This window comes from Hypanus sabinus, chromosome 11 (assembly GCF_030144855.1).
Source record: "Hypanus sabinus isolate sHypSab1 chromosome 11, sHypSab1.hap1, whole genome shotgun sequence".
Classification (NCBI taxonomy): domain Eukaryota; kingdom Metazoa; phylum Chordata; class Chondrichthyes; order Myliobatiformes; family Dasyatidae; genus Hypanus; species Hypanus sabinus.
Window position 1 is genome coordinate 48,007,203 of NC_082716.1, and position 27,737 is coordinate 48,034,939.

A 27,737-nucleotide genomic window follows, 5' to 3' on the forward strand; every position below is an offset into this window, starting at 1 on the left:
AAAACAGTCAGATGTAATCTTTTAAAAGAATTATGTTAAAACTGAAACAATGGAATCAAAAATAGATTAATATGATGTTTTCATATTCCGTGTGTGAAAGAATGAAACAAAAGAGAGATGAACAATAATACTTAGCTTGCCTGCTAAAAGTCTATTCCATTTAATCGTGGCATGTAAAAACATACTTCGTGGGAAAACTCTATGATGTTTGTAATAATTGTAAGTAAACCACAAGACCATGAAAAAATCATGGAATATTGTCAGTGGATTTAATCTACATTCTCACTGATGGTATCTCCATAAAAAAGGAGCTACTAAACTATGTATACTGAATAATATGTGTACAAACAACTAATTAGGTTTTCTCATCAAATTCAAATATAATAGCCTTTGGGAGAAGTAAAATATTCTTTTGGCCAAATATATTCAGTTATTACAGCTGGGACTGTGTTTTTCAACGATTTCAAATGCTGTAAAATAGTTTGATCTTAAAATGCATTAAATGAATATATTTTATACCAAAAGAGCATTTTAACTTCTCATGAATTTAGTGTTGTATTTTAACATTCTAAAGCGAAGTGTGACTTGTCATTTTGCGTTCATTTAGTATAGTGGATTAGTACTGAATTCATCAGTTGAGTAATTTCCAAGGGTAATACTAAGCTTCTCTTCCCCAAGATTGTCACCTCTGTGAAATGCCATAGAAACATTCTTGGACACAGAGGAAACTCTTTGTACTTTGTCAGATTATCAACTAGATATCTTAGTTTGCCCTATGTTTTATCATACAGTAGATGGATATTATTCAATGATGAGAAAATATTTTACTCTAAAATTGACAAAATAATGAAGAAAAGCAGTTATTTGAAGATGATTTGTGCATTTTTTAAAAATTTCTGTAGCTTTAAAATTATAGAACAGTTACTTTAACAAGAAGATCATCTCACAGCAATGATTGGTGATTCATAATCAAATTGGCATGAAAACATTTCCCCAAGTATACTGTTTGAATTGAGATGTAAACGTACAATGGTTTAGGCATTAAAGGCTAGATGTTGACAGACATTTATTATGACTAACTGATTAAACCCGATATTTACTTCATTTATGTAATGCACCAGAGGCAGGAAACTGGTGACTTGCTAACAGCATTTGCCGCTAAAAGATGGCGCACTCCTGCCCTCTGGTGGTACAGAAGAATATATTTCTGTGGTCAGAAGAACCAGTATTAAAATGGATGCAGGCTGATCTGAAGTGCAAGTCTTCTTATCCTTAGTTCTTCTTACACTAAATGACAAGAGCAATTTTATAATCGCTCATTGTATAACAATGTTCGGTATTAAATCTTAAAATATGACCCAGCATAAACAATATTGAAGAATTCTCGTGACATGTTTCTATCACCCTACAACCTCATTTTTTTCTTATAAGGAGTATGTTATTAAAAATGTTACCACTTTTATCTTCTCCTAGGCACACCTGATTCAGCTGTGGCATAAACCTTCATTTAGGATCTCACCAGGATTTTAAAATAATCAGCACATGTCCAAGTGAGTTTTGAGTGGTCACGGGAATTGCAATGGGCTCTAGCAAAATCAGTAAAGAGGATTTTCTCCACCCGGCCCCCAAAATTTTTTACTCCATTGCTTGAAGGCCTCCAGGAATGACTGCCACACATAGCTGAACAAAATAAAAGCTGTTCGATGCATTCTTTTTTTCCTTTCTCCAATGAAAAAACTAATCATCAGCACTTGTCCAGGGCTGGCACATTGCCAAGCTTCCAAAAGTAAAGCACTGCACATCTCCATTAAACAACAGAAAACGTAGCCTCTCGCAGCAGGGCTTGCAGCACCTGTGAAGAGGAAAGAAGAGTTTATGATTTAGGTCCATGAGCTTTCATCAGAACTGGGAAAGGTTAGTGATGGGCAACAGCATTTGGAAAGAGGGTTGAGCTAGCCAAAGAACAAAGGAGTGAGGTTTGTAATGGTCGATGGACAAAGTGACTGAAGCACTGACAGTGCAAAGTGACACAGTCAGAAATGATCACTTGCTGGTCCAGAAGACGTCTGAATAGTTAATGGTAGGAGAGGGAGATGAAAGTGTTGAGAACCTGACAAAAATAGTGTTTCTATTGTCCAGGACTGAGGCAGAAGAAATGCCATTAGATCATAAGGACAATTTGTGAACTAATAGTGAATCCCCACTGCAAGTACAACCCTTTTCTCTGCCATTCTCAAAAGCGCTGGTGGAGCTATTCTTCATTATGAACTCTGGCTGTTCATAAGAAATAAGTGCAATAGTTAACATCCAAAATGATAAAAATTACTATTAAGGTCAGAAAGTTGTAAATGTGTGATTAAGAGGAGAGGTATTGTTTATCAAGCTGTGATATTTTGGATTTCGAAGTCCATGCTGGATCCCACACTTACCTGCTACATGATGCCTAAATCTAGTCCTCATGAGGAAGTGTCATATTGGTCTCCTATCATTTTTTCAGTGATGATCTTAGATTTCTGTTTTCTTATCAGCTCGCTGACCAATTGTAACACTTCATTTTGTAATATTTTTATTATTTATAATTTTGAATACCTTAATTAAATCTCTTACAACCTCCTTTTATTCACAGCTGGTCAACTTGAATCACTCTTCAGGTTCCGAATGCATGTCATTAGATGTTCATTTTCCACAACACAAATTAACTCACGTCTGTTGAAGAGATGTGGGACCAATCAAATTTGATTTGGAAAATGTAGGCAGGGTTGACATTCTAAATTTGAATGTGGCAGTCTAAAAATGGCTTTTTCTAGAAGGTGCAGATTCCTTATGAAAGGCAGCTGAGGAATTAAATATTTTCATTCTGGCAAGGCACCATTTTACACTCCAAGTCCTTACTTCCATTCCCACATACACGACTCGTCTTAACCCTGCCTTTCTGACCAGTTCGCTCAGCAGGTTCTGAAGAACTGGTGATGTTTCGTGAAACCCATATGCCTAGATGACCTTGTGCAGGTCTCCAAGCCATTTGGATAGACTCATAACAATAATTTTGCAGTCCTCCAGCAGTAATCATTCTTCTGCCTGTCTTCATGCCAACAAGGGAACCAATTTTCTGAGTGGCCTTCATCAGACAAAATCTTAAAGCCAGTCGGCACCTCTTAACGTAAGGTGCTCTGTGACTGCAACAGGTAGGGGAATTCATTTTGGAGGTGATTGTAGATTGACAGAAGAGTCATTGGCACAACATGGGAGATGATGGGCTCCACAATTCTCAAATGCTGCAGAGAGGGGCCCGCCAGTGTAGATGGTGCTAAACCCCCCCCCCCCCCCACCGTCATACTCTGATAAAGGGAGGAGCCAAGCCTCAAGAAGCACTAACAGGCTCAACATGATTGCATGCAACTGATGGTAATACCAAACACAAAGTACACTGCAGATATTGTGGTCAAATCAACACGTACAAACACGCTGGAGGAACTCAGCAGGCCGGACAGCATCCGTGGAAATGAGCAGTCAACGTTTCTGGCCGAGACCCTTCATCAGGACTCGACGAAGACCTGACGAAGGGTCTCGGCCCGAAACATTGACTGCTCATTTCCACGGATGCTGTCCGGCCTGCTGAATTCCTGCAGTGTGCTTGTACGTGTTGGTGGTGATACCAGCTGTCTGACTGCACACCTGCACTTCAGAAGATGTTTCTTGCCATAAATGGAGTTGCCATGGCTACATTAAAGGGCGGAGAGCAGATAAGTGATTGTAGGCTAACATCTAAAACTTATTTTCACATCCCACTTACACATTATACAACAATATTTATCTGGTGTTCTGATGTAATTTCACTTCCCAAAGATATAAGGTTCGATAGGTTAATTTGGCCACTTTAACTTGCTGTTACTGTGGAGGTGAGTTGTGAAATCTGGAAAACTGATGGGAATATTGGCAAATGAGCGTAGGCCTACGTAAACAGGTACTTGGTGGTCAGTGTGGACTCAGGGAGCCTCGGGACCTATGTTTGTGCTCTATGACACCATAAAGGATGAAGATACATCACCCTTCAGTTTGACACTCCAGACCTCAGTTCCACATAGGGTACTTCAGAGTTGAAATGGGCTGATGACCTGAAACGTCGACAGTGCATCTCCTTATAGATGCTGCCTGGCCTGCTGTGCACCACCAGCACTTCGTGTGTGTTGATGACCTGAAACTTCATTTCTCTTTCTACAGACATTGCCTGAGCTGATGAATGCTTCCAGTATTTTCTGATGTTTGGCAGTTTAAGTAATGTTTAAATTTTCCCCATTCCAAACTGCTAACATATTCATTTTAATGGCTGATGTATAATATATTGAGTTGGTTAGAGTTTAATCCTCCTCCCTTTAAAGACATGTGCAAGGTTGAAAATTAAACTCTGTATTTTATGATCCAATTAACGCACAGTTTAACTGTTCACTCAGAGGACCGTAAATTAACTATTCTGTACCAGGAATGTGCATAATCTGTCAACAAAAGAAGCTTCCTCTTAAGATTGAAATCAAACAAGGCTTTTCAATCTGACACATTAACTGTTTCTCTTTCTGCAGATGCTGACTAACCTGTTGAGTTTTTCCAACATTTTCTTTTTTTTGTGCTTCGTAAGGGTGTCTGGAGATCAAAGGGAAACCTGAGAGCAGGATTAAAAGTAACAAGATGAAACACATTAAAGCTGAACTGAGTTATTTTACATTATACTTGCTTTTACAAAATTAAAACCCAACCTAACCATGCCCACTCAAAACTGATTTGAGCCTGAGTGCTTTCATTCCCCATACCTGATTGAATAATCAATGCAAGTACAATAACTTTAAGCGTCCCATCTGCCTGCTTGAAGATTAAACACCAAATACTGATGAAGAACAATTCACAAAAATGGTAATTCTAAGTGAATCTTTCTAACCTGGGTAAAGCACTAAACAAGGCCTGACCAGATCTCAAACACTACTTCAATGTATATCTGACCAGAGGTTCCCTTGCGTTCAAGTCAATGAGCCAGGGCACACACTCAGAATCACAAACAAGAGAAAATCTGCAGATCCTGGAAATTCAAGCAACACACACAAGATGCTGAAGGAACTCAGCAGGCCAGGGAGCATCTATGGAAAAGAGTCCAGCCTACATTTCAGGATGAAAAGATGGGAAGAAAAGATGAGGAGCCAGAGTAAGAAGGTGGGGGGGGGGGGAGAGGAGGAAGAACCTCAAGGAGATAGGTGAAACTGGGGGGGGGGGGTAGGGGTGAACTGAATAGCTGAGAAGTTGATTGGTGAAAGAGATACATGGCTGAAGAAGGGGGAATCTGATAGGAGAGGACAAAAGGCCATGGAAGAAAGAAAAAGGGGAGGAGCACTGAGGGAAGTGATGAGGAGATAAGGAGATATGGAAAGAGAGGGGAATGATGAAGGCAGGCCATTACTGGAAGTTTGAGAAATCGAAGTTCATGCCATCAAGCTGGAGGCTACCCAGATGGAATATAAGGTGTTGCTCCTCCAACCTGAGTGGGGCCTCACCATAACAGTAGAGGAAGCAGTGGACTGATATGTCAGAATGGGAATAGGGAGTGAAATTAAAATGGGTGGCCACTGGGAGATCCCACTTTTTCTGGCAGATGGAGCATAGATGCTCGTCAAAGTGGTCTCTCAATCTACACCGGCTCTTGCTGATATACAGGAAGTCACACAAAGAGCACCAGATACAGTAGATAACCTCAACAGGCAGAGGTGAAGTGTCGCCTCACCTGGAAGGACTGTTTGGGGCCCTGAATGGTGGTGAGGGAGGAGGTGTAGGGGCAGGTGTAGCACTTGTTCCACTTGCAAGGATAAGTGCCAGGAGGGAGATCGGTGGGGAGGAACGAACAGACAATGGAGTAGTATAGGGTGCAATCCCCATGTGCTTGGTGGTGGCATCCCACTGGAGATGGCAGAAGTTACAAAGAATAACCTGTTGGATACGGCAGCCGATAGGGTGGCAGGAGGATAGGGTGAGGACAGACATGAGTGAAATGGAGGCAGCATTGATTGTGGAGGAAAGGAAGCCTCTTTCTTTGAAGAAGGTGAACATCTCCCTAGTTCTCAAATGAAACACCTCATATTGAGGGTAGGTGTAGTGGAGATGGAGGAATTGAGTGAAGGGGGTGGCATCTTACAATTAACTGGACGGGAAGAGGTATTGTTCAGGTAGCTGTGGGAATCCATGGATTTATAATAGACATCAGAGAATAAGCTGTCTCCAGAAATAGAAACAGAGAGATTGAGAACGGGGAGGGAGGTGTCAGAAATGGACCAGGTAAATTTGAGGGCAAGGTGGAAGTTGAAGGCAAAGTTGATAAAGTTGACGAGCTCCAGATGAGAGCAGGAAGCAGCACCAATACAGTCTCTGATGTAGCATAGGAAAAATTGTGGAGTGGTACCGATGTAGGCTTGGAACGTAGACTGTTCCACATAGCCAACCAACAGGCAGGCATAGCTGGGACCCATGCGTGCCCATGGCTACCCCTTTTGTTTGAAGGAAGTTGGAGAAATTATTGAGTGAGGGCAAGTTCTGCCAGATGGACGAGAGTGGTGGTGGAGGGGAACTGGTTGAGTCTGGTGTCCAGAAAGAAACGGAGGAGCTTTGAGGCCTTCCTGGTGGGGAAGGAGGTGTACAGGGACTAGACATCCTTAGTGAAAATAAGATGACCGGGGCCAGGGAACATGAAATAATCAAAAAGATCAAGAGCATGAGAAGTGTCACAGATGTAGGTAGGAAGGATCTGGACCAGGAGGCAGATAAAACTGAGTTGAGGTATTCAGGTATAAGTTCAGTGGGGCAGGAACAAGCAGAAACAATGGGTCCACCTGGACAGGCAGGTTTATGGAACTTGCGTTGGAGGTAGAAATGGAAGGTGCAGGGTTATGGGTTGGTGGCAGCATATAGGAGATCCCCAGAGTTAATACATTCAGAATGCTTTGACTGTTTTATGGGTTGTAAGGACCACTACACTGGACAACAAAGATCTTGCTTCTTGAATACTTTTGGGTGTATCTGATAGATTTAGGCTGCTGATCATGAAATTCCAATATCACACCCCACTTTTTTGAAATCACTAATATTTGTTAATTTAATTCATAATTCGAGTCAGGTTTTAGAAAGGCTATAAAAGCATCACACACACACACACACACACACACACACACACACACACACACACACACACACACACACACACCATTTTATCCATTGTTTACATGTATATCAATTTGTTATCAAATTGATATGCAAGCTCTAAGTGCATAGCATATTGTATATACTCATTATAATATACTAATTGTATTTTCCGCGATATTTGTGATAGCAAAATGTCTCGGCAATGTTGCAACAGCTGTGAACCAAATATGCTTGGTTATATTTGTGTTGAGTGTACACTTCAATCTCAAAGATGGAGCATGACTTCTCTTATTAAGAAAGCACATGAGCTCTATTTTGGGTATAAAATTGGTGACCAAGATAAAGCCTGGGCTCCTCCCAATTGTTGCACAACATTCGCTATTGATCTTAGAGCTTGGCTCAGAAGTACTCGAAGGCTGTTCCATTGATATGGCAAGAGCAGAAGGATCATAAGATATAGTAGTAGAATGAGGCCATTTGGCCCATCGAGTCTGCTCTACCATTTCCTCATGGCTGACCCAGTTGTTCTCTCAGCTTCAATCTCCTGACTTCTCCCCGCATCCCTTCGTGCCCTGAGCAATCAAGAATCTATCAACCTCTGCCTTAAATATACTGAACATAAAGATTTGGCCTCCACAGCCACCTGTGGCAAAGAATTCCACAGAGTTACCACACTCTGGCTAAAAAATTCCCCCTCATTCTGTTCTGAAAGGGCACCCCTCTATTCTGACATTGTGTCCTCTGGTCTTAGACTCTCCCACCATATGAAACACCGTCTCCACATCCACATCAAGGTCTTTCACCATTTGATAGGTTTCAACAAGGTCACCCCTCATTCTTCTGAATTCCAGTGAACACAGGCCCAGAGCCATCGAACGCTCTTCATATGATAAGCATTTAGTCCTGGAATCATTTTCGTGAACCTCCTTTGAACCCTGTCCAGTTTCAGCACATACTTTCTAAGATAAGGGGCCCAAAACTGCTCACAATAGTCCAAGTGAGGCCTCACCAGTGGTTTATAGGTCTCAACTTCATATCCTTGCTTTCATATTCTAGTCTTCTTGAAATGAATGCTAACGTTGCATTTGCCTTCCTCACCACAGACTCAAGCTGCAGATTAACCTTTAGGGAATCCTGCACAAGGACTAGAATTGCACCTCTGTTACTGGTGTTTTCTCTCCATTTAGAAAATAGTCAACACATTCATTTCTTCTACCAAAGTGCATGACCATACACTTCCCAACACTGTATTCCATCTGCCACTTTGTACATTCTCCTAATCTGTCTCAGTCCTTCTGTAGACTCTCTACTTCCTCAAAACTACCTGACCCTTCACCTACCTTCATATTGTCTGCAAACTTTGCAACAAAGCCATGAATTCCATCATCTAGATCATTGACATATAACGTAAAAAGAATTGGTCCCAAAATGGATCCCTGTAGAACACCACTCTTCATCAGAAGCCAACAAGAAAAGTCTCATTCATTCCTATTCTTTGCCTCCTGCCAATCAGCCGTTCTTTTATCCTCGCTAGAATGTTCCCTGTAATACCATGGGCTCATAGCTTGTTAAGTAGCCTCATGTGTGGAACCTTGTCAAAGGCCTTCTGAAAATCCAAGTACACAACATCCACCGATTCACCTTTGTCAATCCTGCTTGTTAATTCTTCAAAGAATTCCAACAGATTAGTCAGAAGATTTTCCCCTTGAGAAAACCGTGATGACAACCACCTATTTATCATGTGCCTCTAAGTACCCTGAGACCTTATTCTTAATAATCAACTCCAACATCTTCCCAACCACAGAGGTCAGACTAATTGGCCTTCTTGAAGAGTAGAGTGACATTTTCAATTTTCCAGAATTCCGGAACCATTCCAGGATCTAGTGATTCTCGAAAGGTCATTACTAGTGCTGCCACAATATCTTCAGCCACCTCTTTCAGAACCCTGGGCTGTAGACCATCTTGTCCAGGTGACTTATCGACTTTCAGACCTTTCAGTTTTCCAAGAACCTTCTCTCCAGCAATGTTAACTTCACACACTTCATGACCCCTGACAACTGGAACTTCCACCATACTGCTAGTATCTTCCACATTGAAGATTGATGCAGAATACTCATTCAGTTTGTCTGCCACTTCGTTGTTCTCCCATTACTACAGCTCAGCATCGTTTTCCAGCAGTCCAATATCCACTCTTGCCTCTCTTTACACCTTCTGTACCTGAAGAAACTTTTGGTATCCTCTTTAATAATATGGGCTAGTTTACTTTCATATTCCATCTTTCCCTTCTTAATGACATTTTTTTTAGTTGCCTTTTGTTGGTTTTTAAAAGCTTCCTAATCCTCTAATTCCCCACTAATTTTTGTTCCATTATATGCTCTCTCTTTGGCTTTTCTGTTGGCTTTGACTTCTCTGGTCAACCACAGTTCTGTCATCTTTCCTTTAGAATACTTCTTCCTCGTTGGGATATATATATCCTGATCCTTCTGAATTGCTTCCAGAAACTCCAGGCATTTCTGCTCTGCCAGCATCCCTGCTAGTGTTCCTTATCCATCAATTCTGGCCAACTGGGCTCTCATGCCTCTGTAATTCCCATTCTCCACTGTAATACTGATACATTTGACTTTAGCTTCTTCTTTTCAAATTTCAGGGTGAATTAAATCATTTTATAATCCCTTGCCCTTAAGGATTTTTTTTTACCTTAAGCTCTCTAATCAATTCTGGTTCATTAGAATTGATGATCCAGAATAGCCAATCTCCTAGTGGGCTCAAGCACGAGCTGCTCTAAAAAGCCATCTTGTAGGCACTCTAGAAATTTCCCCGCCTGGAATCCAGCAGCAACCCGATTTTCCCAATCTACCTGGATATTGAAATAACCCATGACTATTGCCCTTTTCTATTTCCCATTGTAATCCTAACTATTGTTTGGGGGTCTATAATAAACGCCCATCAGAGTCTTTTACCCTTGCAGTTCCTTAGCTCTATCCACAATGATTCAATGCCTTCTGACCCTTTATTACCTCTTTCTAATGGTTTCTTTTATTTTTTTATCCAATAGAGCAACACCATTCCGTCTGCCTTCATGCCTGTCCTTTTGATACAATGTTTATCTTTGGATATTAAGTTCCCCGCTATAATCTTCTTTCATCCACGATTCTGTGATGCCTACAACATACCTGCCAACCTGTAAAAATGCTACAAGTTCATCCACCTTATTCTGTAAACTGCACACATTCAAATATACCACTTTCAGTCCTGCATTCACTCTTTTTGATCTTGTCCACCCTTTATGTTCCAACTCATCCTGTTGACTACAATTTTGCCTATCAACAGCCTCTCCTTATTATCCCTGTTTGTAAACCAGCTACTTCATCTTCAGCACTATCATCTGCCTCTCCAATGAGACTTCTTGCATTAAAGTATATGTAGCTCAGGACACTAGTCACACCATGCTCAACATTTTGATTCCTAACTTTGTCTGAGGTCTTACCAACATTTGACTCCACAACCTCTCCATTTACTGTTCTGGCACCCTGGTTCCCATCCCCTGCAACTCTAGTTTTAACTCCTCTGTGCAGCATTAACAAACCTTCCCAGTAGGATAATAGTCCTCTTCCAGTTCAAGTGCAAACTATCCCAGCTGTACAGGTCTCACCTCCCAGGAAGAGATCCCAATGATTCAAAAATCTTATGCCCTCTCTCCTAGACCAACTGCTTATACAGTATTAAGCTGTACAATCTTCCTAGTTCTGGCTTCACTAGCAATCCTGAGATCACAACCGTGGAGGTTCTGTCCCTTAACTTAAAACCTAACTCCCTGAACTCCCTATGCAGAAGCTTGTCACTCATCCTTCCCATGTCATTGGCACCTATGTGGCCCACCACTTCTGGCTGTTAAGAATGCTGAGAACTCAGACCAAGATATCCTGGACCCTGGCACTCGGGAGATAACATACCATCCAGGAACTTCATTCTCGCCCACAGAACCTTCTATCTATTCCCCTACCAAATCCCCTATCACCACAGTGTGCCTCTTCTACCCTCCTATCCTTCTGAGTCAGAGAGGTAGATTCAGTGCTAGAGACCCGTCCACTGTTGCTTTCCTCTGTTAGATCATCCCCCTCCCAACAGTATCCAAAGTGATATACCTGTTGTTGAGGGGGGTGGTGACAGGGGTACTCTGCAATGGCTCCTTAACCCTTTCCCCTTTCTGACTGTCACCCAGTTTCCTGTGTCCTGCACTTCAGGTGTAACGATCTTTCTATATGTCTAATCATCCTCTCAGCCTCCCGAATGATCTGGAGTTCACCCAGTTCCAGCTCCAACTCCTTAACGCGGATTGTTAGAAGCTGCAGCTGGATGCACTTCTTACAGCTGTAGTCATCAGGGACACTGGAGGTCTCCCTGCCTTCCCACATCCTGCAAGAGGTGCACTCAACTATTCTGCCTGGCATTCCTAATTTCCTAGCTGAGCAGATATAAAGGGAAGGGGAAAAAAAGAAACCCTGAGTTTTCCTTTCCTTCGCTTTCCCTGACTGAAGCCTGTCTTTGCTAAAGCCTCGAAGGGCTAAAGCTTCAAGATCACCACTCTGACCCTGTCCACTCATCTGACAGCTGTTGAGCTTGCCCCTACCTTCCTTTAGTTTGCTCTTGCTGATCAATCTCAAACGCGGATTGGTCCCTGGTCAAAGCTCTTTTTTCCTGTAGTGTCCCGCTGCCCTGTTGTCTATTTGGGCAGTGGACCTGATTGAGATCCCCTCCTCTCAAAACTCCGAAGTCCAGATAGGTCTCTGGTCAAAGCTCTTTTATGACAGACTGCTGCTTCTGTCTGAGCAGTGTGTCTGGTTTCACCGCTAAAATCAAGAAATTCATTGAATACCTCTATTTCCCTTTAGCCATGAAACCTCTGCTGCACGATGATTGTCTTCCAGTGCCGAAGCCAGCACAGACATGGAGACTAGAGAAGGCATGATGCCCAAGCCAGGAATGGAAAACAACACAGATACTAATACAGATTTTGAACCCTTTAAGTCGAGTGAGCCTCATCTGATAACTCAATCTGAGTTAAATGATCTGGTCAGCAACTTGGGTTTGTCAAAGGAAAAGCGAAGTTACCGGGTTTAATACAGCAAAGATGGAATCTGTTGTCACCAGGCACAAAAATGTCCATGATGGATTTTGAGATTTAAGACAAATACTTCCTGGAATAACTGATGCCAAGATTAAAGAAGGCATTTTTGTTGGTCCACTAATCAAACAGGCCATCAATGACAGGTAATTTGAAGAACTTCCAGTGTGTAGGACTGGAGAAAATCACATGGAAGAACTACAGAGCACCTGTTGCAGCTGGTTGACAACATACTTCAAGTATACAAAACCATGAAGTGCAACATGTCACTAAAGATTCATTTTCTGAATTTTCATTTAGACTTCCTCACTGCAAATCTTAGCACTCTCAGTGATGAGCATGGCAACAGGTGTCTCCAGAACATTATGGTCATAGAGAAATGTAATCAGGGCAACCGGAATCCATCAATGATGGCTGATTACTGTTGGGCACTTAAGTGAGAAACTTCAGACACCAAAAACAAGCAAACGTAATCAATAAAACATTTTAGCTTAGTTGAACCTTTGCAAAGCATCAGCACAATTATGCAATTAAACATATTATATTCATAAAAAGTTAATTTTGTGTTTCTCCAAATTCCTATGTGATACAAGTAATCTGAAATTATATTTGTGTTCAGCATCAAGCGTTCTATTAACACCATATAAGGATTCAGAGGAAGCAATATTTTGACATCATCAGTACCAGGTGCTGAGTCTTTGCACTTCTCACCCCCAACTTCCAATTGCTCGGTCCCTTTCAATTATTTCATCCTACTCCTTGGACATTGGTCTATGCTAACCAGCCTGATCCCATCCTGCTGCCCTATTTAGCTCATATCCTTTCTATTGTAAAGGCTTTATACCTCCACCTCTGCCTCAGTCCAGTTGCTGCTACTGTTTGCCAGCTCCAGAATAGACAATATTTCTACCTACTTGTAAGAAAGAAGCTTATCATTCTTAGTTCAACAGCATTCCTCCGATCGCTGACATTCTTTTAAAAAATAACCCATGGCACAGGTCATGGACCTAATACCAAATCTATTGCATCCAATGACAACCTGCACATAATTTATTGTACATCATAATTTATGAGTAAAGAAATGTCGAAAAAATAAGTTTTGTAGTGGAATAAAGAGGTTTTGCTTCAGTTAACGAGAGTATCGATGAAACCACGTCAGGAGTACTATTCATCACATTGGTCTGCTTATTTAAAAAGGAGAATATTAAAAAGGAGCAGTTCAGAGAGGGTTTATTGTAATAACATCAGGAAAGGATCGATTGTCTTATGAGGAAAGGGTGGACAGACTACTTTCATAACTCTTAGAAGAGTAGATTAGTTCCCAGGAGGTGGGATAGATTGGATGTGGAAATGCTTCTTCTTGTGGGAGAATCAGAAGTAATAAGTAAGTGTTCACTGATAATGAATCACTGAGGAAGAGCTGAAATGAAATTGTTATCAATGGGTCAAGAATCTTTGAAATTCACCTCCTCAAATGTTGAGAGAAGCAGAGTCTTTTAATATTTTAAAGGCAGAGTGAGCAAGGCTCTCCATGTGAACCAGGCAAGAGGTTACTACAGGAAAAATGAGCTCTGGAACCTACACCTGCTAGTAGTACCTTGATAGGAAGATGATCTGCTGACTTGCTAGAATAGTGTGTGTGTGTGTGTGTGTGTGTGTGTGTGTGTGTGTGTGTGTGTGTGTGTGTGTGTGTGTGTGTGTGTGTGTGTGTGTGTGTACCAGAGGGTATGACAGGTGATCACAGCAAGGGAGGGGTAATATTTGAGGAGATTTCATGATGAGGGATTGGGCAAGTGGAGGCAAAACAAAACAAATGCTTATTTTTATCAGGGATGAGATCAGGAGACCTGGAGGTGCTTCTAGTGGAGACAGAGAAGTCCAAGTGAGAAAGAATCAGAATCAAGTTTAATATCACCGGCATATGAAATTTTGTTAACTTTGTTAAAATAAGTAGTGCAAACACCATAAATTTAAAAAAAAATAGTGAGGTCGAGTTCATGGCTTCAACGTCCGGTTAGAAATCGGATGGCAGAGGGGAAGAAGCTGTTCCTGAATCACTGAGTGTGTGCCTTCAGGCTTCTGTCCCTCCTTCCTGGCGGTAACAGTGGGAAAAGGACATGTTCTGGGTGGTGGGGATCCTTAAAGACTTCCCGAGGCACGGCTCGAGTTTAGGTCCTCAAAGATATTGATGCTCAGGAGGCAATATCTCTGAGGGCATTGAATGAATCAAGGAGGGAAAGTGGAGTCAGAGGAGATGCAGTAATCTTCATTTGATTGGCGCGGGGGGGTGGGGTGTTGACCAGTTATAGCCACAGTGGAGATGTGTAACTGCTCATTTTTGCCTCCGAGAGTGGCCGAAACTGTTGCTTCAGCCAGAACACTAAAAGAGACCAAAATAAGCACACAGCACTTCCTGTTGAGCACTAGGCTGGAGTTACGCTATCCATGCCAGTAGTGAGTGCAGGTTCCCGACGAAGGAGCGACAATGTTACCCAGGAGCAGTCGGAGCGCAGCCCTCCAAGCTTCTCGTGGTGCCTGAACGAGCTGTTCATCCAAAAGTCGTTGTTTGCTGCGAAGTTATGATCGCTGATTTCGTGTGACAGTAACGAGGAGGTTCAACTTTTCTTAAAAAAACCTCTTGCAACGCTACAGGAAATGTCAGGTAGAGGAGGCGTGGTGGACATACCCGGAGCTCAGATCGCCAGGAATGCCAAACCTCAGCCAGTGTGCAACTAGGCAGCGACAACGTCCACTTGGAGTCCGGAGTCCAGTTGTAGCCCGCGATGTTTCACAGCCTTCGCCTTTGCTGCTTTTTTCTCGCGTTCGTCTCGGTACATGCCCAGAACGGTAAGTAAACATTGTTTAACTTAACCTGTAAACCCGAAGAGTAGCTTTGCTCTGAAACTGAACGAAACTCAAATTCCAACTTTCGGCGTAAACATACGGCTTTGCCAAGTCTCTGAATGTATTACCATTGCGAAATGTCTATTAACAAAGACAGGTGAATGATATTACACAAATGACATGAAACAGTTCCAAATACCTCTCCGAGTATTTCGTTACCTCTGTAAATTAAACTATCATCGATTAACACTCAGAAATAGATGTCTTTTCTTTGGAAACATTGCAGGACCTTAACGAACAATAAAACCATTCATCTTTTAGCAGCTTAATGCCCCGTGATGGAATCCGCGAGGTGTACTTTTCCCAGAAAGAAGACATTGAAATCCATCGGAAGGAAATTTCCCGCTCAGGTTTCATTTCCGTGTTTAGTACTCTGACCAGCCTACATTTAGAACGGGGAAGCTTCATGGAGTGGGAGATTCAGAATAGGTGAAGTACGCATTGGTCAGTGTCTTTCGGCTGGTCACTACTTCCATTCAGGACGCAATAGGACTTGGACCCTGTTTACTGTTGCGAAGAACTAACCTCTCTCACCCCAATGTCATTTCCAGTACGTAACTTAAACCCGAATTAAATGCAAACAACTTCTGGACGGTCCAGCTGCAAATAAATTTGACAAGGATCGTTGGATAACTATCCTGTTTCTTCCGCACAGTCCCCGTTACTATAGTGAATGTGAGGGGGAAAAGACCAGCATTTGGGAAGCCTTTTAGGACCGAGATGAGGAAAAACTTCTTCACACAGAGAGTGGTGAATCTGTGGAATTCTCTGCCCCAGGAAGCAGTTGAGGCCGGTTCATTGGCTATATTTAAGAGGAAGTTAGATATTGCCCTTGTGGCTAAAGGGATCAGGGGATATGGAGACAAAGCAGGTACAGGGTTCTGAGTTGGATGATCAGCCATGATCATACTGAATGGCGGTGCAGGCTTGAAGGGCCAAATGGCCTACTCCTGCACCTATTTTCCATGTTTCTATGTTTCAGGAAGCCAGACAAGGCTGTGAAATGAGGGCTCTAATACTGAATTCTTTGACGATTTAGAGTACAGGACCCAATGTGTAGTGAGTGAAGTGAGCCAGGAAATGGGAGGCCTGCACGTTTCCTTTGGTCACGTAACGAGCACACAACCCTTGCATGGCCTGTCCCTAGCTACCATTTAGATAAACTGAACATAGTCCATTATAATCGCAAAGGTATTGGCTGACAACTTGACAGGATAAGCCACAAGGGAAGGTCAAAGACTGGGGATCCTGCAGCAAGTGTAGCCTTTCAAACATCTACAAGCCAGAAGCATGATACCCAGGGTCCACTTTCAGTTGCAACAGCACTGGAGAAGCTTGGCACTATATGTCACTTAATTGACATTCATACATTAAAACATTGAATTCTTCCACCAATGATGATATTAGCTACAGTGTAGGTCTGCCATCTAAGGAATGTACTTGTTATTACTCAGCAGGACTTCTCTAGCAACACTTCACAACTTGGGACCTTACCAGTAAAAGGCACTGTAAGCTCACAGGAGCACCAGAGCCTACCATCCTGACTTGGAACTACACCTGTTATCATTGGGCCTGCATCCTAGAACATGCAAACTAAAGGGCTGTCAGAGTACCTTCATGGATAGGTCGCTGCAGTTCGGGAAAAACAAATGTGGGAATTAGAAGCAAGAGTTCAGCACCACAAACCCATTCTGTCATTTAGTATGATCCTGGTTCATTTGCTTATACTCTCAGTTACATATTCCATATTTATGTAGAAATCTCTCACCCTTTTGCCCATAAGTTATGTGTCTCCAGCTTTCCAGTCTTTGCTTCCACCCTCCAACTACCCATAATCATCTAAGAGGAATAGTTTTGATACAAACTTCTCTTGATCAGGCAACTGCTTATATTCAAAGAATGACCCTTCTAAGTTCTTGCAGTAAAGAAAGCATCCTCTTCACATCTAGAGAGTAGCTCTATTCCAACTTTTAATAAGGTGGCCAGTTCTGTACAGTTCACACAATACTATAGGTGTGACTTTACCAATCCCAATGTAATTGCAGCATAACATCAACGGCCATTGAAAAAAGGAGACTCGTCACCATTTTCTCAGTGGCATTTAAGGATGGGCAATATTGTTGGCTTCACTAGTGACCCCTATATATAAAATCCACAGATTGTTCCCTGGAATCTAGCAATTGCGTGTTTACTTCCTATTGCAATGAATTGGTGCTAATAGCTAAACCTTGGAATTACAGACATGGTACACTGCATTGGAATTCCATGGGTACTGTCAGAAACTGATCTAGACTTGACTACTATGGGATCAACCCAAAACGAAATGTTGGCCAATACCTCTTTATAAAAATCCCTAACATGTGTTTGCTATTGACTTTAACACCAGCACTTAGCCCAAACTATTTGACTGATGGGGAAAATAAGCCATTTACTTCAAGTTCAAGTTTAATTATCAGTCACCCATACATGAATGTAGCCAAATGAAGCAGCGTTTTCTTCTGGGGCCAAGGTGGAAAACATATTACCATTATCACAGAGCATAATGCACACATAGCACATATGGTTATGTTAGCAGGAAAACATAGTTACCAAAGAAGTCCATGAGCCCCTGAGTGACATGGTCTGTAGGTTGATAGTGCATGGGTTATTGTCTTGGTCCAGCTTGTCCTTCCATCAAATGAACACTGGAGGGCAACACTGAGCAAACACTGGAGGACAGCACCAGCAGCCAGGGCCGGCCCCCAATCCAGTATGGATTCCAGCGCACCCACAGAGACCTCTGTTCTTTCCCACTCCGTTTCCAGTGTCTCCACTCCTGGGTGACTGCAACAGGTGACACTGCAGTATGAGGGTCTGGACCACACACAACTGAGGCAAAGTAGCTTCCTGTTGTCCTGTTCTCGCAAATGAACTAGTGAACTGGACTTGCCATATTCTACATTGCCAATGTCCAACAGGACCTTGTGATCACAAGGGAAACTTCCAAGACAATCACTCGCACCAGTTGTTGGACCGCACACCCCATCAGCATAACTTTAGTACACAATAAGTCCAGGTGACGACACAGCAACGGTACATAGTAAGTCCAGATCTGTCTCTATTGAACAGCTCACTGATGGGGTAGACCTGCAGCACTTGATTTTCTTAATACGTAGCCATGTCTTGCAATCATGAAAATGACATAAAAGGCAAATAATTACACAGTTACTTGGATCCAGGGATGCTGCTGCATCTAAGCGCACCACCATTGATAGCTTTCAAACCTGACAAATCAAATCTGTGAGCCTTGTTTTGACAGTCACAAAGCTAGCAGGTAAATCACAGTGCTGTTGGTTACTTACCTATCAGAATATGGACATTACTGCTAAGGCCAGCATTTATTGCCCAACACTAATTGCTCTAGAAAAGTTGATAATTAACCACCTTCTTGGACCAATGCCACCCTTCTCATGAAGATATTTCCAATAATGCTACTGGGTAGGAAGCCCAGGATTTACACCCAGCAGCAATGAAAACAAGATACTACAGGTCACAATGGGAATGTAGAGGAGAACAAAGAGGTAGTGATGCTTCCATGTTTCTGATACCTTTGCTCTTTTCACAAACTTGAAAAGTACTTTTAGAGTAGCCTAGATGAGTAGCTGCATGCACTTCTCATTTTTCCCTGTAGGAGTTCATAGAAAGAGGCCATTTGTCCCACTGAATCTATGTCAGTTCTCAGAGCATGCTCATCAGACCAATTCCTCCACCGATTTCATGCTTTCATTAACTCTGCCCTGATTCTCTCATCTCCCACTTCCACCAGGGCTAACTAATCAATCAACACATCTTTAGGATGTGAGAGGAAACGAGAGCACCTGGAGAGACCCATACTATGATATGGATAACCTGCAAACTTCACACAGACAGCATCAAAGGTCAGGGGCGTCAGCAGCTCTGCTTCCTGAGATGCTCTGTTAATTGAGTGGTGTTGAACTTCCTGGGTACTTCTCGAGCTTCCCTAATCCTGGCAAGCAGAGTGTTCCTTTGTACAGCTACCCTGTGCTTTGTAAATTGCAGAAATACTTTTGGGATGTCAGGAAGTGGGGATAGTCACCAATTAGCAAATAGAAGAGCTTCTATGAGTCCCACCCAGGGTGCAAAATACTGGGGGAATGTTTTCATAATCATTTTGGGTCAAGGGTTTCAAGGTGATTCAACTTGGCCGCATTTCAGCAGCAGAGATAAGGTATTATGTTCTGGAACCGTTTGTATTTCCAGCAAACTATTTCACTTTAACTATAAAACTGGCAAGGTATAAAGTTGCAAGGTCTGTTCAGTCTGAAAAAAAAGAAGAACACATGGAAACCAGTTAAATACTACACTATTACCCTGTTCGCAGTTTTCAATAAAACAATGAAAGGGATCAACAACAGTATGATCAAGAGGGACTTACCTGCAGTAAACTCTAAGGATGCTGATATTGGGTTCTGTAAGACCTCTTCATGGCATCAGTCCAAACATTGATTAAAGACTTGCCACCTGAAGATTAGGATGGAATAACTGGTTTTAATATCAAGGTAGCATTTTAACTAAGAGCAGAATTAGGAAGCCAAAGGAAACCAAGGTGGTCCTTCTCTGCTGACTGGAGTTATGTGTAGTACAGAGGAATAGAGTCACTATTGCTGGAGGTTAATTAACTCAGCCCAGGACACCTCTGTTGGAGCTGTCCAGGTGGCATCCAAGACCCAACCTTATTTAGCTACTTTATTAATGTTGTTCCTTCCATCAGAAGGTCAGAAGAAGAGACGTTAGTTGAACGTACAATATTCAGTTGTATCTCCTCTGATAAAGTACACCTCATATGAAACGAGACCAGAATAATATACAATATTTGGCTGTGATAAGATGAAACTTTATTTATCCTGAAGGAAATTATTGTTGCAAAGTTGCTTAGTCAGAAATATATACTTCAAAATGGAAACTGTAAGCACTGAAGTATGAAAAATAATATAAAGTGTGCATTAAGAAGCAAAAGTGCAAAATACAGATGTGCAATGAAAACATATACTTATATACTTAAGGAGGAGAAGTTGTACAGTCTAATAGCCATGGGGAGAAAGGATCTCCTGTGGTGTTCAGTGGTGTACTTCAGTGGAATCAGTCTGTTACTAAACTTGCTCCTCTGTTTGTCCTGATGAGATTATCGATCTTCTTGGGATCAGCTGCTCTCACCCTGCTGTCCCAGTAAACCACAGTGTAGAATAGAATGTTGGCCACCACTGAGTTGTAGAACATCTGTAGCATAGTACTGTAGACATTGAATGACTAGAGCTTCCTCAGGAAATACAGTTGGCTCTGTCCCTTCTTGTAGAGCCCTTGTATTTTTAGACCAGTTCAGTTTATTATCCTGAATGAGTTCCACATCAGTTTCCTTGAGGGAAATGGGAATGCAGGGTGTTTACGTCTTCCTGAAGTCCACCACCAACTCCTTTGTCTCAGTGATGTTGAGCTGCAGGGGATTCAGCTCACACCACTCAACAAAGTTGTCCACCACTCTTCTGTACTCAGCCCCTTGACCCTGGCAGATACAGCCCACAACTGCCAAGATCATCTGAAAACTTCTGCAGGTGGAAGGACTCTGAGTTGTGTCTGAAGTCCGAGGTGTGAACGGTCAACAGGAAGGGGGACAGGACAGTCCCCTGAGGTGCCCCTGTACTGCTAACCACAGTGTCTGATACACAGCTCTGCAATCTGACATACTATGGCAAGTATGTTCATGGCACCCAAGTGCCAGATAATGATTATCTCTACATACCCTTGGTACTCAATAGCTCATTATAATTGAATTATTCATGATTGACTAGGAACTTTTCTGGACTCTTAACATGAATATTTTGCCCATGAATGCAGGTCAGATGCTAGGAATTCTGTGGCAAATGTCTCACTTCCTGATTCTTGGCCAAAGATCATGAAAGTTGGCCTCCATGCATTCCCATTTTTGATGCCAATCTGACTCCTACTTTTTATCATGTGAAGTATGTGGAGCCCCAACACTCTTCCACTTCGTTCTACTAATGCTAATTCATGGTCTTCTAACAATGCCTTTAGCAGCGTGGTTGTAGGAGGTGCTGGTCACAGAGGGGTTGAATCTTTGTGGATGCGGAACACATTCACAGCATGCACTGGTTTGGATGCTCAGACGTTATCACTGAAAATTAGGCTTTCGCCTTGCAAGTCACATAAGAAAGCAGGAACAGATGGTGCTGGGAGGGACCATTGTGGAGAGACTGCACTAATGGGCACAATGCCATCAAGCTCTATTTATCTAGATCCAATGCTGCATTTTATGGGATTTGATGACAAAGAGAATTGCTGCATATTTGAAAAGCGAGTGGAATTCTCCACCATGTGAGCACGTGACTCACTCAGAGAATTATGATGATGTATCATGGAGTGAATGAACTCTAGATGGATTTTACTGTATGTATATGATAGAGTGACCAATTCTGTCACACATTTGAAGTCCCGATTCAATGGGGCCATCTATGGTTTGTCTGTAGGTGTGTATGATCTTGAAGCCATTCTGTCTGCTGTTTGAGCTGGGATGGCAGGATTCTTGGCACTAAATTATTCTCCATAGAGGAGCAGCAGTACTTCCACCTCATCTGTTGTTCCCCCTGCACCAGCACACCCAGTAAGCATGCACAACAGCATGTTGCCACATGCTCTGATGACAAGATCCACAATGTCGTTGCAGCAGTATACAGATCATCCCTTACAAACACCTCACTTATGCACCCCCACCCATTTACAAATGAACCCCCATAATATTATTAAATTTAGAAGTCTGATATATGTACATACGCTCATTTTACAGAGAGCAGAACTAATGCCCTCTCTATCCGCTTCGAGTATGTATGTTTTCTTATCAATCTTCTGTCCTTTTGATGCTTTTCATTACCATACAATAGAGATATGGTTACTCTCTGGTATGATTTTTGTGTATTTGCTAACATGGACAAACTGAACTTATGGACCTACTCTTTACTTGGGACTGTCTGCAAATAGTATTTCTTCTAAATGTTTCTTGTAATGCCATAGTGGTTTGGAATTGGAGGGCCTAAAGGTGATTATAAAGGAGTCAGACAAGGTAGCACACTCTTTGGGCAAATAGTTCTGCTTCCTCACATCTCCAGTGACCCAAGTTCAACTGTAACCTCTGTCTCTATGTGTGTGAGTTTTCCCTGGGTGCTTTGATTTCCTCCCACAGAATAATTTTTCCTTAATGAAGCTGCTAGGCAGGTGAATCGGGGGAGCTGATGGTTCTGTGAGAGAGAATAAGATTACAGGAAAATAAGCTAGCTAATGGGATTGCTCTGACAGCCAGCATAGGGCCAATGGGCCAAAAGGCCCCTTTTGTGTCCTGGAGGAAGCTAAGTTCCAAATTTTCATAGATCTAACATTACAACAACAACTATACAATTAATGAAAAATATATTTATGGTGAACTACATATACCTGTCTGGACATGCCCCCCCCGCTGACTGCTCCTGTGGCTCCTCCCACGGACCCCAGTATAAAGGCGATTGGAGACACTGCCCCGGCCTCAGTCTCCAGGATGCAGTGTGGTGGTCAATTGCTGCTTGTTCTTTCTCCAGCCAATAAAAGCCTATATCTCGCCTCATGTCTCAGAGAGTTATTGATGGTGCATCAATATTGGCGTGGATTGTACAGTTTTGTCAGTTGTTATAATGGAAGCTGCTTGGATTCAAGCACTTAAATGATTACAATTGCCAGACTGCTGTTGTGCATCATGGAAAAGAAAAAAACAACAGATTTGGAGGCTGACTCCCTCACTTCACCTTGTCAAGCATTTAACTGCAGAGACTGGTCATGCTGGATTGTCCAGAACTAGGCTGCTACTTAAAACCTTGACTTGGATGAGATTTTAGTCCTGTAGATTATGAGGCAAAGTTGAAGATAAGATCTTCTAATTAATTCTTTAGTGTGTTTTATGTTTTAATTTTATTTTTAGACTGATAACATTTTTTAAGTTTCTATCTTTTAAATATCTATTTCAAATGTAAAATTTTAAACGTATCTAGATGTCAGAGACATCGGAGACTTTTTAGGAATGACCTATTGGTTTCACAGCTGCCAAAGCTCCAAACCCAGCTCAACCCTTCCTCAACTCCCTTCTCCCTAACGCCAGTTCTCCAGCTACAGGTTGACTTGGGAGTGGAGTCCTTACTGTCCTGCACTCACAGCTTGTAGACCCTCCACACTTAGCCAAAGCCAATGACTGCAGGCAGCAGGCTCAGTCTAGCACAATCCTGACCATCACACACACAGTAACTTATGTTTTCCTTTAAAATCATCACAAGTTCATCATTGAATCATTTTCAATATGTGGTTGAATAACTGAATTCCATTAAATGTATTAAAGTTCTGGTGATCTTGATCAATTTTCCCACAGGTGAAACTAAAGAACAGCCTAGGAGAGTTTTGCAACCCTGGCTTACAGGGATCATTGCAGTAGTTGTGTTCCTGTGCCTGTGCTTTATTGGATTTATAGTGAATAAAATCTGGTGCAAGAATGCTGAGTAAGTTGCTAACATCTATTATTGCATGAACTTTTTATTTATAAATTGATGTTGGAAATATTTCTGGAAATCACAATTATTCTTCTAATTGCACAATTTTCTTCCTTTCCCTGATCTCTTAAGAAAGGAGTTGGCTCCATGGAGCTCAGGGTGATGCATCAAAGTAGCCATATAAATAAAATCTTATCCTTACAATTAGTTTTGAAAGTCTTCAGACTGGCCTCAAAAAACCTCACTCACTGAGCCAAGATTGTAGGAATAAAGTTTTATGATGTGAAAATTTATTTTAACTGTCAATTAAGTGTGTATAGTGTTTTATCTAATGCTTTGGACAAAAGCCACATGTGCATTTTAAAATGCATATTATATATTTGAAGCAGAAAGGGAAAATATTGTAAATGCCTGCAGGGCTTGTGGCATCTGTAGGGAGTGAAACAGAGACAGTGTTTAAGGCCAATAAACTTTTATCAGAATGAAAGAACTAACCTGATAGAGAGTCCTTGGCCTAAAATGTCATATATGAAAAAAATTGTTGTTGTTTTCAGTTCCATGGGGAGCTGATGGAATAGTGCCCTATAAAATACAGGTAATTAATTCCTTAATGTTTATCAGGTAAAAAAACTATATAAAGGAACATAAATTTACAAGATATTGAGTAATAGCATTGATAATAGGATTTTCCAGAATTACACAATAAACATTTAATCAAAATTTTAATAAAAAGCAGTAGGAGTTGGAAACACAAAATAAAGTCAGAAAATGCTAATGGTAGATTTTGCCACTGCACAGGTCTTCTTCTGGAAACATTAACGGGTTCTTTTTCCACACATGCTGTTTGACATTTCGAATAGAGTTTAGAGTTTATGGAGTTCACTGTTTATTATCTTACTGACATCGGCACAAGAATATGTCTGCTCAAGTGGAATGAAAACACACTTGTAGTAATAACACAAGCACATAGCATCATGTAAGCAACATTCATAAGAAACACATAAATTAACCATAAATTATACACATTTCTTCGTAAGAAAACACAAGAACAAAAAGAAACAAAGTCCATATTAATGCTGGTGCAAAACTTCAGTGATTTGGGCTTTGCCGGTTGGTTCAAGAATCGAATGGTTGAAGGGAAGTATTGACAATATCCTTGAACCTGGTGTTATGGGACTTCAGGCTTCTGTACCTCCTACCTGATGGTAACTGTAAACTGACCTGGATGGTGAGAATCTCTGATGATGCAGGAGATCTTCCTTTTGTGAGGCAGCACCCCCTGTAGATACTACCAATGGTGGGAGGAGTAATTTACTGTCAGCAGCCTCTTACATTCTTGCGCTTTCAAATGACCATATCAGACCACGGTATGTTATCAAACATTACTAAACATTCAATTGGTATGGGTTAGAAAGACCTGTCAATAACCAAGAGCTGTAAAGGAAAGTAAATTAATATTTGGTGATTGCAACAATGGGTGTTTTATTAAATTACTTGGAGCTCTGCAATGTGACAGTGATACATCATGGAACTTCCAGCAATGCCAAATGGTTCAGAAAGCAGCTTGTAACACAGAACTTGAATTTCATAAAGAAAATTGTATATGAATAATCTGAAAAGTATTTGTCACTTGCTGCAGAGTTACTAATCATCTGGAATCACCAGCGCTGGAGCCTGACTACGCAAACACCAATGGAACCCCTGTTACAGGATCTTCTTTAGAAGATGTGAGGTCAGCCAATGTCTAACACTTTTCTCAATGTTCTAAATTTGGCAGCACAGTTCTTAGCACTGTAGTAGGGTTTAAAAACGTAATTTGCAAAACAAAGCCAACTTAAGAGATAATAATAAAATTATTTGAGGCCCATTGTCTCTGAAATATATTTATAGAATAATCTTGACACAAAGCTTCACAAATTGTGCTTCATTTATCTTATTTCAATAGTGACAACAATGAGTACTCTGTACTCTAGAGTATATAGAACTGAAAACGGTCCCCTCATCATCACTGTCATAACTAGTCATTCATTGCTTTTTATTCAAGCCGATCAGTTATTGAACTAGTTTTCAAATTCATTGTGTCTTAATACTAAAATAAGCTGTAACAGTTGTTGCTTTTATTTGAACCACACATGGAAATATTAAGATGATAGAAGATTGATATATATACATACAGATTAAGGCATACTTTCTTTCTGTTTAAAGATTTTTGCCCTGAAGGAATTATTCTCTTCTTTCCTATTAACACAGTTGGAAAGCCCACGGGGATTGTCCAAGTGCCTGATTTAAATTCCACTCATAGAGTGGGAGTGTAAGCAGTCATCAAAAACAGTGAGCTGCCCAGCTGGCTGTAGTTGTACCGTCACATCACAGCCCGTTCATGTGGGTGAAGGCAAAGCTATGTAGATGTGTACTTATAAATATTTACACACAGCCCTATTCTCAATCTTTAGTAGCCAGTAATATTTCATGGTGTAGAAAATAATTAGTAGAAATTCATTGAAAGTAAACGTGTCCGGTGCTGTGTTTTTGTCAACTAACGCAGCTGTGACTGGCCTGGAACAGATGTAGCGTGCTGGCAGCATGAGATCAGGTGGTACTGCTGGAGCTGCCAAACTTTGTGTTGCAGTATTATGTTGGCACTGGTGCAAAGCAAAAGATCCTGATGTGTCTGCACCAAATGTAGACAGTGAATGAGACAGAAGCATTTCATAGCTGAATAAAATTTCAAGCAAGGCTTGAACTAGTTTGCCATGTCCAGTGCAATTCTGAATGGATTTAAAAGTATTTGATGTGCTTTCTGAACCACGGGAAAACTGGCAGCAATATTACAGCCAAACAGTAAAACAAAGCTGGTGTGATTCAAATAACAGAGCATAGTGCAATATCTATTGCATACTTCAGCATGTTCTTTTTAATCATATCTGGAAATCCCAAAATAAATATTTGTATTCCTGCTAAGGATCGACACTTCTGCCACTTTCACCGCCCCTGATAGATTTGGAAGTGCAAATGACTATGCCCAAAGTAAAACCAAGACCCTTCTTTGGCATACTGGTGATTTTTTTGTGCCATTTCTTCTCCTCTTCAGTCACTACAGACTCCTACTGAGAGTTGTATCATTTTTGAAAGTTCGGAGTCTGTGTTTGAAAAGGATTATTTAAATATTGTGGTCAGCTTTGGCAAATCAGATGTTGTATTTAACATACACAAGTGCATTCATTTCATCATTTCATCTACTGAGACTAAATAACATGGGAACTGGTTGATTGTGGTTATTGCTACAATTTATCATACACGTAATGTTCTTTTCTAAATCTTCATATCATTATCAGTTCACATATTGATATGTAACTTAAAGTGAACTATTTTTAATCTAAAGGAAAATAAGGGCACTATGATTTTAAGAAAAAAATTACTGTGTACTTCACTTCAGTACTGATTACTCTTTCCTGTGACTACAGATCAAATGAACATCCAAATGCCTATGAAAATATATATCAGACCTTCAATGATGAATCACCGAAGATAACTGTAACTGAAATGTAATATTGTAAATCAAAGAATAGTTTCCAGAAGATCTGTTTAAAGTAATGAGTTAATTTCATATATTCCAATGACACACCATATGTTTTCTTCTTTTGAATATATAAACAGAGTGCTATGTATTTGCAGCTTCATTTTGCAGTCTGAGTGCTTCATATATATGATATATTATCAGTACTTTTAATGTAACTTTATGTAATGATTTTATTCTCAACGTTGAGGGATAAGCAGATGATCAGTTCTTCTAGCTTCCTGGAGATATGCAAGAATAAATCAATACTGTTCAACATTCTGTTTTTTATTGTGTACAACTTCTTGAACTACATGCACTAGATCTTTCAAAATCAGCCAAGTATTGAATGGTTAGAGAGGCCTTTGGATCAGGCCTGAGTACTGTTGCATGCAGTCAGCGC

The 27,737-nt window shown here is 41.2% G+C and overlaps 1 protein-coding gene and 1 long non-coding RNA gene across 6 annotated transcripts in view; one reads left to right on the forward strand and one right to left on the reverse strand.

The window, feature by feature from the left end:
• Positions 1–14,929, reverse strand: part of LOC132401930 (uncharacterized) — a 137,776-nt gene extending 122,847 nt beyond the window's left edge. Inside the window, exons 1-2 of one of the 2 annotated variants that reach the window (XR_009514751.1) lie at positions 14,791–14,928; positions 4,590–4,657 (exon numbers count right to left, since the gene is read on the reverse strand). This is a non-coding gene — a long non-coding RNA (uncharacterized LOC132401930). Of the gene's footprint in view, positions 1–4,589; positions 4,658–14,790 lie in introns of both variants that reach the window. The other variant, XR_009514752.1, reaches the window with a different exon arrangement.
• On the forward strand, positions 14,629–27,616 carry LOC132401927 (PDZK1-interacting protein 1-like). Of its 4 annotated transcripts, none has more exons than XM_059984275.1 (5): positions 14,817–15,145; positions 15,464–15,552; positions 23,661–23,787; positions 25,418–25,510; positions 27,243–27,616. In XM_059984275.1, exons 1-5 carry the CDS (start codon positions 15,006–15,008, stop codon positions 27,325–27,327), a joined length of 534 nt encoding a protein of 177 aa, XP_059840258.1. In that variant the 5' UTR covers positions 14,817–15,005; the 3' UTR covers positions 27,328–27,616. The 4 variants fall into 4 exon arrangements, with proteins under 4 accessions (XP_059840261.1, XP_059840258.1, XP_059840259.1 ...); XM_059984276.1 differs by having other exon boundaries at positions 15,467–15,552; XM_059984277.1 differs by lacking the exon at positions 15,464–15,552 and having other exon boundaries at positions 14,939–15,145.
• The last annotated feature ends 121 nt before the right edge of the window (positions 27,617–27,737 follow it).

Bases quoted from the DNA above. Each gene is read 5' to 3' on its own strand.
- LOC132401927 (XM_059984275.1), top strand. From the start codon at position 15,006: ATGCCAAACCTCAGCCAGTGTGCAACTAGGCAGCGACAACGTCCACTT. The intron at 15,553-23,660 runs GTTTCATTTCCG...ATTTTCCCACAG, and splicing joins GAAGGAAATTTCCCGCTCAG to GTGAAACTAAAGAACAGCCT. The intron at 25,511-27,242 runs GTCAGCCAATGT...CTGTGACTACAG, and splicing joins TCTTCTTTAGAAGATGTGAG to ATCAAATGAACATCCAAATG.